The sequence below is a fragment of the Paramormyrops kingsleyae genome, chromosome 18, assembly GCF_048594095.1.
Source record: "Paramormyrops kingsleyae isolate MSU_618 chromosome 18, PKINGS_0.4, whole genome shotgun sequence".
Lineage (NCBI taxonomy): Eukaryota > Metazoa > Chordata > Actinopteri > Osteoglossiformes > Mormyridae > Paramormyrops > Paramormyrops kingsleyae.
This window is the reverse complement of record NC_132814.1, coordinates 25617034-25630870: the sequence shown is the minus strand read 5'-3', so window position 1 is coordinate 25630870 and position 13837 is coordinate 25617034. Positions and strand designations below refer to the sequence as shown.

At 41.1% G+C, this 13837-nt stretch overlaps 1 protein-coding gene across 7 annotated transcripts; it reads left to right on the top strand.

The window, feature by feature from the left end:
- The first annotated feature begins 1192 nt into the window (after positions 1-1192).
- On the top strand, positions 1193-13618 carry LOC111853922 (kelch-like protein 12). 7 transcript variants are annotated; one of them, XM_023831356.2, is made up of 13 exons: positions 1193-1516; positions 2223-2284; positions 2752-2981; positions 4316-4469; positions 5070-5287; positions 8929-9078; positions 9411-9525; positions 9630-9736; positions 10348-10543; positions 10715-10873; positions 10965-11063; positions 11146-11332; positions 11553-13618. In XM_023831356.2, the coding sequence occupies exons 3-13, from the start codon at positions 2799-2801 to the stop codon at positions 11677-11679; spliced, it is 1695 nt and encodes a 564-aa protein (XP_023687124.1). In that variant the 5' UTR covers positions 1193-1516; positions 2223-2284; positions 2752-2798; the 3' UTR covers positions 11680-13618. The 7 variants fall into 7 exon arrangements, with proteins under 7 accessions (XP_023687124.1, XP_023687126.1, XP_023687125.1 ...); XM_023831358.2 differs by having other exon boundaries at positions 1193-1520; XM_023831357.2 differs by lacking the exon at positions 2223-2284.
- Positions 13619-13837: the final 219 nt, after the last annotated feature.

The window sequence follows — 13837 nt, the reverse complement described above, 5'->3', positions numbered from 1 at the left end:
GGTGTGATTTCAATGGTGTTAGGCACACTTAAACGTCTTGATATATTTGACAGATATTTCGATGGCTGGAATTGTGGGTGCAGGGTCATTGCATTCCCTACCCTTGCTCTATCGGTAGTTGTATTTAAGAAAGCATCTCTGCTGAAAATAGCAAAATCCGCAGTATCGGAGGCTTATCATTCACCTTTGTTTAATGTTGAATCTGCTGTAATCGTGTAAAGAGCACACCACTATAAATGTATCCATTCCAGGACATTGTTTTGTAATAGATTTTCTCACGCATACACAGTTCGAACATTCGCTGAACGGTAATGTGACAGATATCGCTATTTCAGTATGGAGCTACACACCTTGCTACTCATCTAACGTTTGTGCATAGTAAATAGAAATGTTGATTTAGTGAAGCTAACTGTAAAATACAATTGAAAATGTATATCGTATATAATTTAAAGGTATTTAAAAAGATCTAAATTTAGTACTCCTGTGCCTTATGCCAATGAAAATAAAGTGTGCTGTTGGGGAGGGGGAGACTTTAATGGCCTGATTAAGTGTTAATGGGAGACGATTCTGGTTTCAGAATTAATGAAGTAGGTCAACCTTATCTCTTTGGAGGAAATGTTTCTATTTTATGATTTTAATGCTTTATACCCAAATATAATAGCTGATTGAAATGACTTAAACCAGTGGTTGAAGTGGAGAAAAACAGGTGCTGGACCTCTCCTTGTTATTCAGCACCAGCAGATGCTGAAAAATGCCAGTACTTTGAAGAGAAAAACGAAGAGGCGCAAATACTGCGTACCGGCGAGTACGGAACCACTTCAAGCACTGACTGAAACACAACCTTTCCAACTGCTGTAAACAGATTTTAGGATTGTTAACAATGACTCTGTTGTGTGTGCGCACACACGTAACTTTGTGCTCGGTTTTTCGTTGTCGATCAATGAACAACTGAAATACGTTGTCCACATAAGTGTAAACTGTTACATTAAATATTTAACAATAGCAAAACATGGAGCCGTTTCTTTTTTTATAGCAAATCTGAAGTTTCTCCGTTTCATTTAGAAAGCACCGAAGAACGTGTTTAATACACGATTGGCGGTGGAGCGTGGTGGTTGAGCATTTGAGCAACGTGGTATTTTTTCTTGTGTTTTTTTTCCCATCGCATTGCGTGGGGGGATGAGTGTTCACGCGCCCCGGCGCGCGCCGAGTATGACGTAGCTGTATTGGTGTTTGCGCGTGAGAACGTTTTCCTCTGTGGGTGTAAGAGGCAGATCCAGTCCGGAATGCTCGAATTACACATATAAAACCCTGAATGTATTTTCGAAAAATAAAACAACAAAAAGCCGCGTAGGTTCGCCTTAGTTTGTGGTGACTTTCAGTGAAAACGTAACCTTAATCTGGTACAGGCCGCCGGGAGAACGTACCAGCATTCGGAGTGGTGGTCTCGACGGAGAATGAAGCACAATCATCGGCTTCTGTAACTGCAAAATTCCGGACGTCTTGATTACTGCAGTTTGTATGTAAATAAACATTTCGAAACTTCCGAATTAGATGTCAAATTAAATCGCTTTATTGCGGCAATCTCGAAAGCTATTTACCTGCATGGGGTTCGTAACTAGCTTGCTAAGTGTTTGCTAGCCCGACAGCTGTGTTGTGAACTGTAGGTGCCTAGTTTTAGGTAGCTAATAATATTACTAACATACTGGGGTGCGAGCTTATCGGTGAACAAACGTAATTTGCCGAATTTCTAGTGCCGTATCTTTCCTTTTGTATTATGCCATCTATATATTGAGTATCTGGTTAGCTAGCAAGCTAGGTGCGCTTCGCGAATCATCATCGAAGGTTTCGCTGAGTTTTATTTATGGACTTGCTTTAGACATGTATGTTTTTTGATATGGGGTTACATAGACATGTAGCTAAATTTTATTGACATGAAATCGCCGCCGTCATAAATGTGGTTGATTATTTGTGGCTGTCAGTATTGTACACATGCATGACATGCATACCTGTTATAGTCGTGTCATACGAAAATATAAATCGGGTGTCTAAGGTTGAAGGACTGTAAATGACCTGTTATATGCGAGCTCAGAGTACCCTGCTTTATGGTTTATGTGTGAGGCTGAATCACCGTCGATACCTTCACCGCACCGAAGTCTGCGCTTATCATGCTTACTGAGGTCATCGAAGAAAACGATGCTAACTTGAATACTAATCTGTCTCAGTGACATTCAGAATGGCCAAGCTGCTGAGAGAAAGATAAAGCTTTTCATTTTTGTTGCTAAAGGTAATACCTGCGTAGTCGCATATTGCATATTCGCTTACCTATATATGGCCGCTTAAGACTTGGTTAGTGAATTTTGCATTAAATATGATGTTTTTAGAAGAGCTCGCAGAACAGACACTAAACAATTGTGGTTGAAGGTTCATAGGTAATATTCATATACCTAAATAAATGGGCGGGATCAGTACTCCTCTTTCATAAGGACTTCTACCTGTCTCTATATTAAATAAGAAATACAATATTTTAAAAAATAATGACACACATTAAGAATCTTACATACTTGGTGATTGAGTAGTTTGAGCTTCATAGATCCATGAACTGTCATTACATGGCATTTCTGGTTAAATGTCAATTTTTGCTGAAAGTCCGTAGTTGGCCTTAGTAGACCCAAATGAACAGACAGGACCAGTATTTTTGCTCCACACAGATTTCTCTTCCCTGTCTCTCCATGGCCTTTTGTGGGGCATTAGCTCAGGCCCCGAGGTCAGGTTCCCTGGGCTCCCTTCCCCACACCAGCATGGCCCCCAAAGATATCATGACGAACTCCCACGCCAAGTCCATCCTGAATGCCATGAATGCCCTGCGCAAGAGCAACACCCTCTGTGACATCACGCTGAGGGTGGAGAACACAGACTTTCCTGCCCATCGCATTGTCCTGGCTGCCTGCAGCGACTACTTCTGTGCCATGTTCACCAGTGAGGTAAAAGTGTCCGCCATTGGTCTTAAAACTCCCTCCTCCTCATACCAACCTCTATAGAACCAACATGGCCCCAGCCATCCTGCACTAAACGGGGCCTGGCCTTGGTAAAAGCTGATCCACTTGTTCCCACATTACCGACAAAACCTGGCCCCAAAGACTGCGAAATCTTACTGCTGGCACTCTATGCCGAGTAGCAGATAACTGGCATTTTTAATTCTTTTTTGTTCCTCTTTTGGCTTCAAAAAAGTAGTTCCCTTGTTGGACCTCCTAACCATGCCAGCCTAGAGCCCCCAGAGAAGTTAATCCATCTCTGTCTGCCATCCCACGGTATTAAACTAATGTGTTTATCAGTCACATGTTTAACAATAAGATGTTTTTAAAATAACACTTAGAAAAATTGAATCTAGCGATTTAGGATCTTGTGATTTGGAACCTCTGTAGGGCTGCTTGGGTCAGCAGTTACTGAAAATGTGTTGGGTGGACACTGAGAAAATTAGACTATGAAGCTTCAGGGAAAGTCCACCTTTAGATCACTGCTTATACTTCTAACAGTGGGGAGCTGTATAGAACTGCCGTAGAAGTCAGAGGTCAATAATCAGGAAGTGAGTGTGACTAATTTGGTGACATATAGCGGTGAAATGATAGTAGGAGGGAACTATAAATATTAACTACGAGGTAAAGGTGTGATATTTCAGTGTTACCAGTAGATGGAGCAATCACAGATAATTTTTTTCCCTGAAACAGACACTCGAAATAGGTCATATTTTGTTGTACATAGTTATATCACTTGTTGTTATTGTGACTTTGCAATAACAAGACAAGTTTTAACAGAACCCCCTTCTTGTGTTTTTTTTAATACTTACTGTACATTGAACAGCAATATTGACCTTGTGGTGGCCTTTCTATTTAATTCCAAAGCACCTAATGCCAAAGGAAGTGCATGAAGAGAATGATAGTGACCAAAATGGCAATGGGTAGAAATTGGGTTGGAGTGTTAAATTGCTTAGTAGATACTTTTCACTACAGATTTAAATTTTTTACATTTTAAAATATCTTTACATTTTCACATTAAAGCATTAATATTTTTACACTTAATACATGTAAGCACAGTTTACTTAAGCAAAGTTAAGTTTGTATATTTAAGAATCATAATGTCTTCCTGACCATGTGCAAGTATTGCTTTAAAATTGAGTGTTCAGCCAAATCCCATACAAATAACAAGAAACAACATCCCTAGAAAAAAAAAGATAAATAATCATTCTGAAGTGCAGTGAAAACATGGCTTGCTTCCTTTGTAAGTGGCTCAGGTTTGAATTGGCTTTGGTTCTTTGCAGCTTTCGGAGAAAGGGAAGTCCTTCGTAGATATCCAGGGGTTGACAGCTTCTACTATGGAGATCCTACTGGATTTTGTTTATACAGAGACAGTTCTAGTGACTGTGGAGAACGTGCAGGAGCTGCTTCCAGCTGCCTGCTTACTGCAGCTGAAAGGTAACTCTAGAACCCACAGTGAAGCTCCCTTCTTTCCATGGAAGAGCTTAACTGTGTTGATTCTGATTTTTTTCTCTGTATATTTTAAGATAACCGCTCTTGTGACTAAATCAATAAATAGACAGTACCCAAATAATCAGTCCAGTGATAGCATCTCTCTTCTCTTTCCTGTACAGTGTTTCCTACCTGATTATCATAAACACCCAGCTTCTTATTTTTTTTGTGTGTGGTTCTGTTTTTTAGTATTTATTACATATGTGTATGTAGTAGGTGAATGCTGGAATTTCCCAAATTACTGCTTGCCACAGTTCCTCCTATGGCAGCTCAGTTTTCATTTGGCTTCAAGATAAGGGTTCAGATATTAGGGTTTTTGTGAGGTTCCTTAGTTAAGATGGACCAGTATTTACTGTGTGTGATTATGCATGTGCAATTAAATGGTATATAAATAGATGAAATTTCTGTGGCAGCTGTAGCAGCCATCTGACTTGTTTTGGCAGACCGCTGAAAGGCATATGTGTGCACATGTATGCATGTCTCTGAATATGTGTGCATGGGTCTTTTCATGAGTCTGTGCTCATCCGTGTGTGTGCATTTCCTCAGGGGTGAAGCGAGCTTGCTGTGATTTTCTGGAAAGCCAGCTGGACCCATCCAACTGCCTGGGCATCCGCGATTTCGCAGAGACACACAACTGCCTGGACCTGATGCAGGCTGCTGAGCTCTTCTCCCAGAAGCACTTCGCAGAGGTAGTTCAACATGAGGAATTCATGCTGCTCAGCCAGGAGGAAGTGGAGAAGCTCATCAAGTGCGACGAGATCCAGGTACTGCTGCCACACCCGATTCGCCCCATGGGAGACGTGAATCTCTGCAGGACAGAGTAGTAGGCTTGTCAAAAGGTCATTTCTATTGGCTGTAAATGATGTCAGTAAACAATATTTCAGAAAGCGACCAGATATCCACCAGTCATATAGGTCAGACAAAGACTATGATTAATAGGCACCTATAATTAAATGTTTTTTTTTTCGTATTTCTTCATGTGGCTTAAGACATTTCATATGCTTGTTTACCCTTCCATACTTTCAAAAAGCACAAAGGAAAATACGTACGTAGCTCCACCCACTTCGCCGCACTCTATTCCTGTTGACACGCCCACTAACCTTTCAAAATGCCACCGGCCTGCAGGACACCCATCCCTGCTCCATGGGGATAGCCATCCTGTTCACCACAGTCCTAAGATAAGCAATAAATAGAGGACAGGAAGTGTAGCCGAGCATGCCCAGCACCCACCTAGGGGGTATTTGCCTTCATTTATTTCTGCAGTTGGGGTGGGTGGGTGAAACATGAATCCAAATCATTTTCAGGTAGGGGGTGTGCTTAAGCCTTATGTATTCTCAGAATGGTTAAGGTAGCAAATGAACTAGCCAAATTAATTATGCATGTGACATATCGGTAAGGCTTTCAGCAGACACTTATTGTGGTGTCTGTGCTTGTCTTATGCTTTTTATGCTTCTTTAGATGAAGTGTTTCGGTTATTCAGCGTCTGGATGAAGGTGGTCGTATAAATGATCATTACAATTATTTTTAGCCAAATAAAACTTCTTAATTAAGAAGAACAGCTGTAAAAGATCAACTTTTAAGCAGCAAATGTAAGATTTATTTTAAGAACAATGGGACTCATTCACCAATATCTCCTGTTTTTTCTTAAATTTGTTCTTGAGAAATGTCCTAAGAAGGTCTTATGAAAAATCTACGTCAGATTCATTATGTGTTCTTAAACCACCTAATTGTTCACTAATGTGTTCTTATTATGATGAATCCCATTGTTCCCGTAAATTGAAAGCGCTTGACAGTTGTTGCTAATTATGATAGGTAAACGCCCCACCAATCCCGGTACACGGGCATGAGACTGTAGGGTAGTGTGCACGTACAGAAATCGAGCACAGAAACTAAGACGAAAAGTTAAAAGCGCAGCCAACAAATTGAACATCTTCAGGAAGTGAACAGCAGAGGAGCTGGCATGTTTGTTAGTCAGCAGTGGATATAAAATAGCACAAATGACATGCTCCATGCTATTACCTATTCAGTAATAATCATTAAAAACAATTATTAATTATTATAAGTGGTCATTCTAATGTTGTAATTAAGAACAATTATTATTTAAAAATGTTTATTTTTTTTTATAATAATTTATTCCCGAATAATAACAAGGCATCCCTAACCTCAACCCATAATGGTCTAGCCTGCACGACAACATAAAACATCTATAACCAATTTATAAACCCACAGTACTGTATTGTACACTTTCTATGTCAAATTGCTTTGTCATTTCCCGTCTAGACCTTTTTATATAATGTATAAACCAATTATGCCCCTGTATGTACAAAGTTACTACTGTACGCACTGGGAGCACTACGTTTTATTATTAAATTATTAAATATTATTAAAAATGCTAAATTAACAGTACTAAAAAGTTTCAGAGTTGCTGCGAGAAACGTGAAATTCCACAGTTATGATGACTGCTAACGTGAGTGAGGCTGATTACTGAGATCAAAATGCACGGCGTACCCAAGTCGAGACTTTTAATATTAAAGATACAGTATGCCCTTACACTAAGAAATATTACCTTTCACTACTGTTTTTGTATATGATTTTATGTGATCCAGACTATTTTCAGTATTGTTCAGTATTTGTCTTATGTGAGAACTACATCCTTCGTAATAATCTGGGAAGCAGTATTTTCTGTTTGTTTCAGAATATATAAAAACTGTTGCTCATATCTGATATTGTTCATTTTGATTTACTTGCACGTTAAAAAGCATTGTTGACAATTTTTAGAATAAACCAAAGTAGCATCTGCGTGATAATTAGGAAAAAGACGACAAGATGATATGTTTCAAGAACATTAGATTCTATGAAACCTGCTGAATGAATTCTGACTTGATGGTATTATTACCTAGTTCTCCATGTCGTCTTTCAGCTTGTTAGAGATTTCTTTCACAAAGCCACATGCTCCCCACCCGTGCCTCCAGCATAAACTGCAGGGGGGGTGTAATTTTAACCTTTATTGGTTAAAATTATGCTGACAAGTTCATTCTTGCTGCTTTCAGAGAGTATTTTGAAGCATGTAATGTTATCGGAGGCAGTATTATGAAAACAACATCTAGAACTAAAACCCTTCTGTGTGTAAAATCCAGTAGGACTGGTGTTTAAAACTAGTTGTGATAAAGTCTGATGCCAGGGCAGCTTGGTTAATGGGACAGCCTGACAAAGGATATTTATTTGTTTGTTTTTTGCATTTCCCATTTTTAGCAATTTATTGGGGGTTTGAACTGCATGGCGCAAAATTTTATAGTTAACCAAAAATGCTGTTCTGGCCAGAAAGAAAAGAGAAGCTTTGGCAAACTCTGCACACACACAAGCAAATGGTGTTAATATGTAGGCATACTGGTGAGAAGGCAACCATGACAGGTCACTAGAAGTAGATGGCAGTCCTCACCCAGCATTCTCACACTGGGTAGCGGGCACGGGCGCGAACGTCACATGGAAACCTACCAGTGGCATCATCTCTTTGAAAAGGGAAACTATGTACTATACAAATGAGCTTTTGGTCACTGGCAAGTAGGCTGTTATCGTCGATTACCAATAACCAATACTATATCCGGCAAGGAACCCAGTGTCAGCATCTGACAGTGACTAAGCAGCGGTTATCACTTTTGTCAGGGATGCAGGCTTAAGCTACACACAAAGCAAGATAAAGTTTTATGATTTGGCCTTCAGTCCTAGCCATGCCAACACACATTGCTATCTTTTTGTAACACTTTGTATGGCTCACGAATGTGCCATACAAAGGGCACTGGTATATCGGGAGCGTAATGCTTTTTGAGGTGGAATGTGACGTAAAAAGTTTGCCAACCACAGTTTTAGATGACTTGTAACATGTTTTAAGACATAATTAAATCCAGCCCACTGATCATTTTCCACAGAGACAAAAGAACGATGGTCAGCACTGCTAATCAGCACCACCCAGTCGCCAGTGTGTGTTATATCCCAACAACTGGATTTTGCTCTACACAAACACTGCAGGCTTAACCTGACTAACCTTATGTTGTATAAAAAGATGTCTACTCGACTGTGTTTTGGAGGCTTACGTGACATTCTACATGATATTGCATGATTATTTTTTTGGAATCTGTGGAATGTAAGCATATAAAATGTACTTGTTGTTACCTTTTGTGTATAGTTATTCCATAAATGTTAAAAATGTTTGAACCACAAGCAGTTTGGGTCTGAAAGATGCTTTACAAAACTTAGAAAGGATACTATAATGTGAAGGATGTTTCTTGCATTATGTCAGTTGTCTGTATTGTTTTTATTTTGAGTTGTTAGTATCTGCTGTGATGAGCCATGGTCCCAGCAGGGACGGGGGGTGTTTTTTGATGTGTGCCCCCGGGGGATTATGCAGGTGGACTCTGAGGAGCCCGTGTTTGAGGCTGTGCTGAACTGGGTGAAGCACAAGCGGAAGGAGAGGGAGCCCTTCCTGCCTGACATGCTGGAGCATGTGCGCATGCCCCTACTCACACCTCGCTACATCACAGACGTCATCGATGCAGAGGTGAGCTCTTCTGGACCATCTCTTCAGTGGAACTTTCTGCAGTGTAGGCGGATGATTAAGCAGCATCCGACCCAGGATCAGAGCTGATTCGTACTTTTGGTATGTTTAGTAATAGCCGTGTCCACAACCGTTACAGTGATTGATAGAAGAGTGCTTTAAATCAGTCAGAGCACCACTGTGTACCGAATTTTGATTCCAGCCACCTACTGAGTAGGTTGTTAAATATTACCTACATGTTGCAATCTCAACAGGCACAAGCTATATTATGAGTAATATGTGCCCCTTGCAGCCTTTGCACTTTTATTGTTTTCTTAAATTATTATTGTTTTTAGCCCCTAATCCGATGCAGCCTTCCTTGTCGAGACCTTGTGGACGAAGCCAAGAAGTTTCATTTGAGGCCAGAATTAAGGAGTGAAATGCAAGGACCTCGGACTCAAGCACGACTAGGTACAGTGTTTTGGCAGTGGTGTACGTGGGAAAGTCAACCTGCACCCAGTGTAATAAGAAGTGAATTAATAGCGTATATCATGAGCAGAATACCATGGTTGCAGGAGCAAAAGAGGTTCTTCTGGTGATTGGAGGATTCGGCAGCCAGCAGTCACCTATCGATGTTGTGGAAAAATACGACCCCAAGACACAGGAATGGAGCTTTCTTCCAGTATGTGAAGTTTAACATCTCCCAACCCGGTAACCATACCTCAAAATTGCACATTCCTGTTAATGTACAAAAAAAAACAGGTAAAATCTGTTTGTACTTAACGGAAGATTGAAAAGAAGTCCATTACAAACAGCATGCCAGAAGGAAATAAGCTGAGAAAATTATTAAATTGATATAGCTGCTTTGGTCAGCATTACCAAGTAAATAAAATATTACCATTATAGAATGTCTAATCGGCAACATATAAATTGAAAATAAAGCCAAAATAGATCTTTAGACGACGCCACAAAATACTGGAAATGTAATTTTGACAAATGGGAAAGTGGAGTTAAATTATTAACTGTTATTTTTAATGGTAATGACGTGCTTATTGGTAATGAAATACTCTGGAAAAACAGATTTTTGAGAGCCTCAGATTTTCAAAAAATAAATCATTTATGAATCTGACAGGCTCTTTCATAGAATACAATCTGTATATATTATGACCTTGACCTCATTTTTCGACTGGAGAGCCAAGTGTTGTTAAGATAACAGAAAGGAGAATTTGCCCCCAGTGCTGTTTCACCATACTGCTTTCCAAACGTGCCCCTTGAAAGCATTTGTCTCCGCAGAATATTGCCCGGAAGCGCCGCTACGTGGCTACTGTGTCGCTAAATGACCGGGTGTACGTCATCGGCGGCTATGACGGGCGGTCTCGCCTCAGCTCCGTGGAGTGTCTGGACTACACAGCAGACGAGGACGGGGTGTGGTACACGGTCGCCACCATGAACGTGCGGCGCGGCCTAGCAGGGGCGACTACCCTGGGAGGTAGAGCACTTTTGAGTACTGTAATCACTGCCTTTTTGTAGAAGGCAGTTACTGTGAAGTGAAATTTGTATATTCCCTATAAATACATGTCTATGACTGGTAGCAGTGTGGAAATTAGTAAAGTCTGTCGGCTTGACGGCTGTTTTCAGTCATGATATTTCTTATTCACAGACATGATTTACGTGGCTGGGGGGTTTGATGGCAGCCGTCGCCATACCAGCATGGAGCGATACGACCCCAACATTGACCAGTGGAGCATGCTGGGAGATATGCAGACGGCCAGGGAAGGGGCTGGGCTGGTAGTTGCCAGTGGACTCATTTACTGCCTCGGTATGTGGTGGGTGCTTTTATCGTTAGTGCGCATCTGGAATGCACCAAAGTGCCTGGAATTAATTCTAAATGTGGTTTCTTGTGATTTCAGGGGGCTATGATGGACTGAATATACTGAACTCGGTAGAGAGGTACGACCCTCACACGGGACACTGGACAAACGTAACCCCTATGGCCACCAAACGCTCAGGTAAATTTGGTGTAGGGCGTCATGTGTCTGGGAACACCTGCTGGTTACTCCTGGCTAAGTGGCTAACTCCTCCTGGTGTCAGGGGCCGGCGTGGCCTTGCTCAATGACCACATTTACGTCGTGGGAGGCTTCGATGGCACGGCCCACCTTGCTTCTGTGGAGGTCTACAACATCCGGACAGACTACTGGACCACTGTGTCAAGCATGACCACACCGCGCTGCTATGTGGGAGCCACCGTGCTTCGAGGCCGGCTGTATGCCATCGCTGGGTAACGTAGCACATATTTTCTCATTCACAATAGTATCTTCATTTCTATCACCAGCTTAAGCTGCTCCATTCATTTTTAAGAGTGAATTTTTTAACACTGATCAGTGGCACAGGCCAGTTCAGACCCATCTGACACAGTATAAGAGGGAATGAGATTTTTTGATGCCACACTATAGGACTGGCAGACTGTATCTATGCTGCACCCCTCTCTTGGTCCCTAGGTATGATGGGAACTCCTTGCTCTCCAGCATTGAATGCTATGACCCCGTGATTGACAGCTGGGAGGTGGTGACGTCCATGGCAACCCAGCGATGCGACGCTGGCGTGTGCGTGCTGCGGGAGAAGTGAACAATTCAGGAACGCCACCTGCCTCACGGCAGAAAGGATAAACGATCTGATCAGGCACAGAGCATTGTTGGATGACGCATGGTAGTAGGTCCTGCCATGAAATGTGTTTGTTCTGTGTTGGAGGTCAATGTGCTCTCTTCCCTAATCTGCTTCCACTCCAGCCAGCACCTTTGTGGGACTCCCTGCTTCCCCTGTGCACTGATGTAATGCTGTCATGAGATTCCTTTTGAGAACAAAGGGGAGGAGAGCTGCGTGTTGAGCTTGTTCAGTTTCATTCCCTAAGTTGCGGTCCTCTCCAGCACCATGCAGCCCCCACGTCTGGCCTTTGCTGAGTGGCTGTCCTAGATTCTGAATCAGCTCTGTGTGTCTTTACTGCCCTCATAAAACATGACAGCCTTGAAGCTCAAGCCTCACTCGTGGAGACAGACTCTAGCAGCCGTGCCCTAGGACCGCTGTTCATGTAGGACTAGATGTCACTGATCATTTTAATGTTTTTTTTTTATTTTTAAAAACAGTCGTCATACTTCTAAGTATGTGACATCCTCAGCTGTGTCTTTCTGGGTTGTGAGCAAATTCGTATAAATTTTTTTCCATGTAATTGTGCTGGGGTAGGATTTAAAAATAAATGACGGAAGTAAATAATGCTGTGTTTGCATTTTGTAAGATGAAACTACTTAAAGGCAGATAGTTGCAGATGAACTCTGCTTTGCTGCAACTACAGTGAACCGGATTAAAACTTTCAGCTATATCTAGGGAGTTATAGGTATTGGCCATATACTTGGAAGCTGATTCACTAGTTGGAGAGTGAGCTGGCCATCCTTACATCCTTATATAATAAAGTTCTGATGTGGACACCTCTATGCACACTTTTCATATTAACATTACCTACATGAAATGGTGGTCTGGCCACTCTGTCTCCCCCCCCCCCCCCCCGGAACAGGTAACCTGCCAACAGTTATGACCTGAGACCAGGGTGCTGCATTCTACGAAAGCACTGAGCAGGGGACGTTAAGTCATGTGCCACAACATGGATGATATATGTTTACTTAGTGCCCATAAAATACTATTGTACAATCTCTTGTTTATTATCTTGTTATTGTGCTATATGGATTAGTATCTGTTTGTTATCCTCCAGAGACTGCATGAAATCTGAGAATGGTTGCATCCTGTGCATTTCTGCATGCATTCATCTTAATACTAAAAAAGAGGTTTGGTGTAACACTGGCCTCAGTTGACCTGTGAAAATGTATAATAGTGTACAATATACATGTAGTATATGGTATCTAACAGGCATCTTCATCAGAGCTGAAAGTACAAGAGGCTACGTTGCTTACCTTGCATCTCCTTTGATAAGCCTATTGCACTTTTGTAAATATGTGAACTATATGACACAATATAAGGTACCAAATTTAGTCCTGAGTCATTCAAAGAGAAAGCAGATATGGGAAATTTCTTAGCAAGGAATCAAGGAAAAGTGAACATATGCATTAAAGATGTAGGGCTGAATGTGTACTATTTTTCTGCGTTCTTATTTTTGGTCAATATTTGTAATGTTGAAAGACTGCATTTTTTTCCACAAACATCATTTACGGATCAGTAATTTAAAGGTGGTCTGTAAATGTTTTTAACTTGACAAAATTCCTTATAGCAAAGGTGGTTTCATGGGAGTATTGCAATAAAGCAATGTCACCCCTGGGGAACATGGTCCCTAAACCAAAATGTCACCCCTGGGGAACATGGTCCCTAAACCAAAATGTCACCCCTGCTGCTCACGTGCTGCTGTTTTGAGGTCTGCTGTGTACTACACATAGATTTCCTGAAAGTGCAAAAACATGTTTTAAGTTTTGTCTATGTTGTGGTTGCTTAAGATGCAAGGCTAAGTAAAGGTGTTCTTTTGAAATGTAAAATTCTTACTATGAATAAATTTCTGCTACTTTCATATCTGTTACTTAAAATGCTTTAAAATTGTGATTTGGTATGAATTGGACTAGTGATTTTATGACCCTGGAGAAAAAAATCAACATACACAACCAAAAATATATACTTAAAATGTGGCACATACTCTACATATAGACCATAGCTTCATTTTATGTTTTGCCAATGTATGTCTCTTTCCCCATAGCTATTAGTATTTACAGGTATATAGATTGTAGCTGTT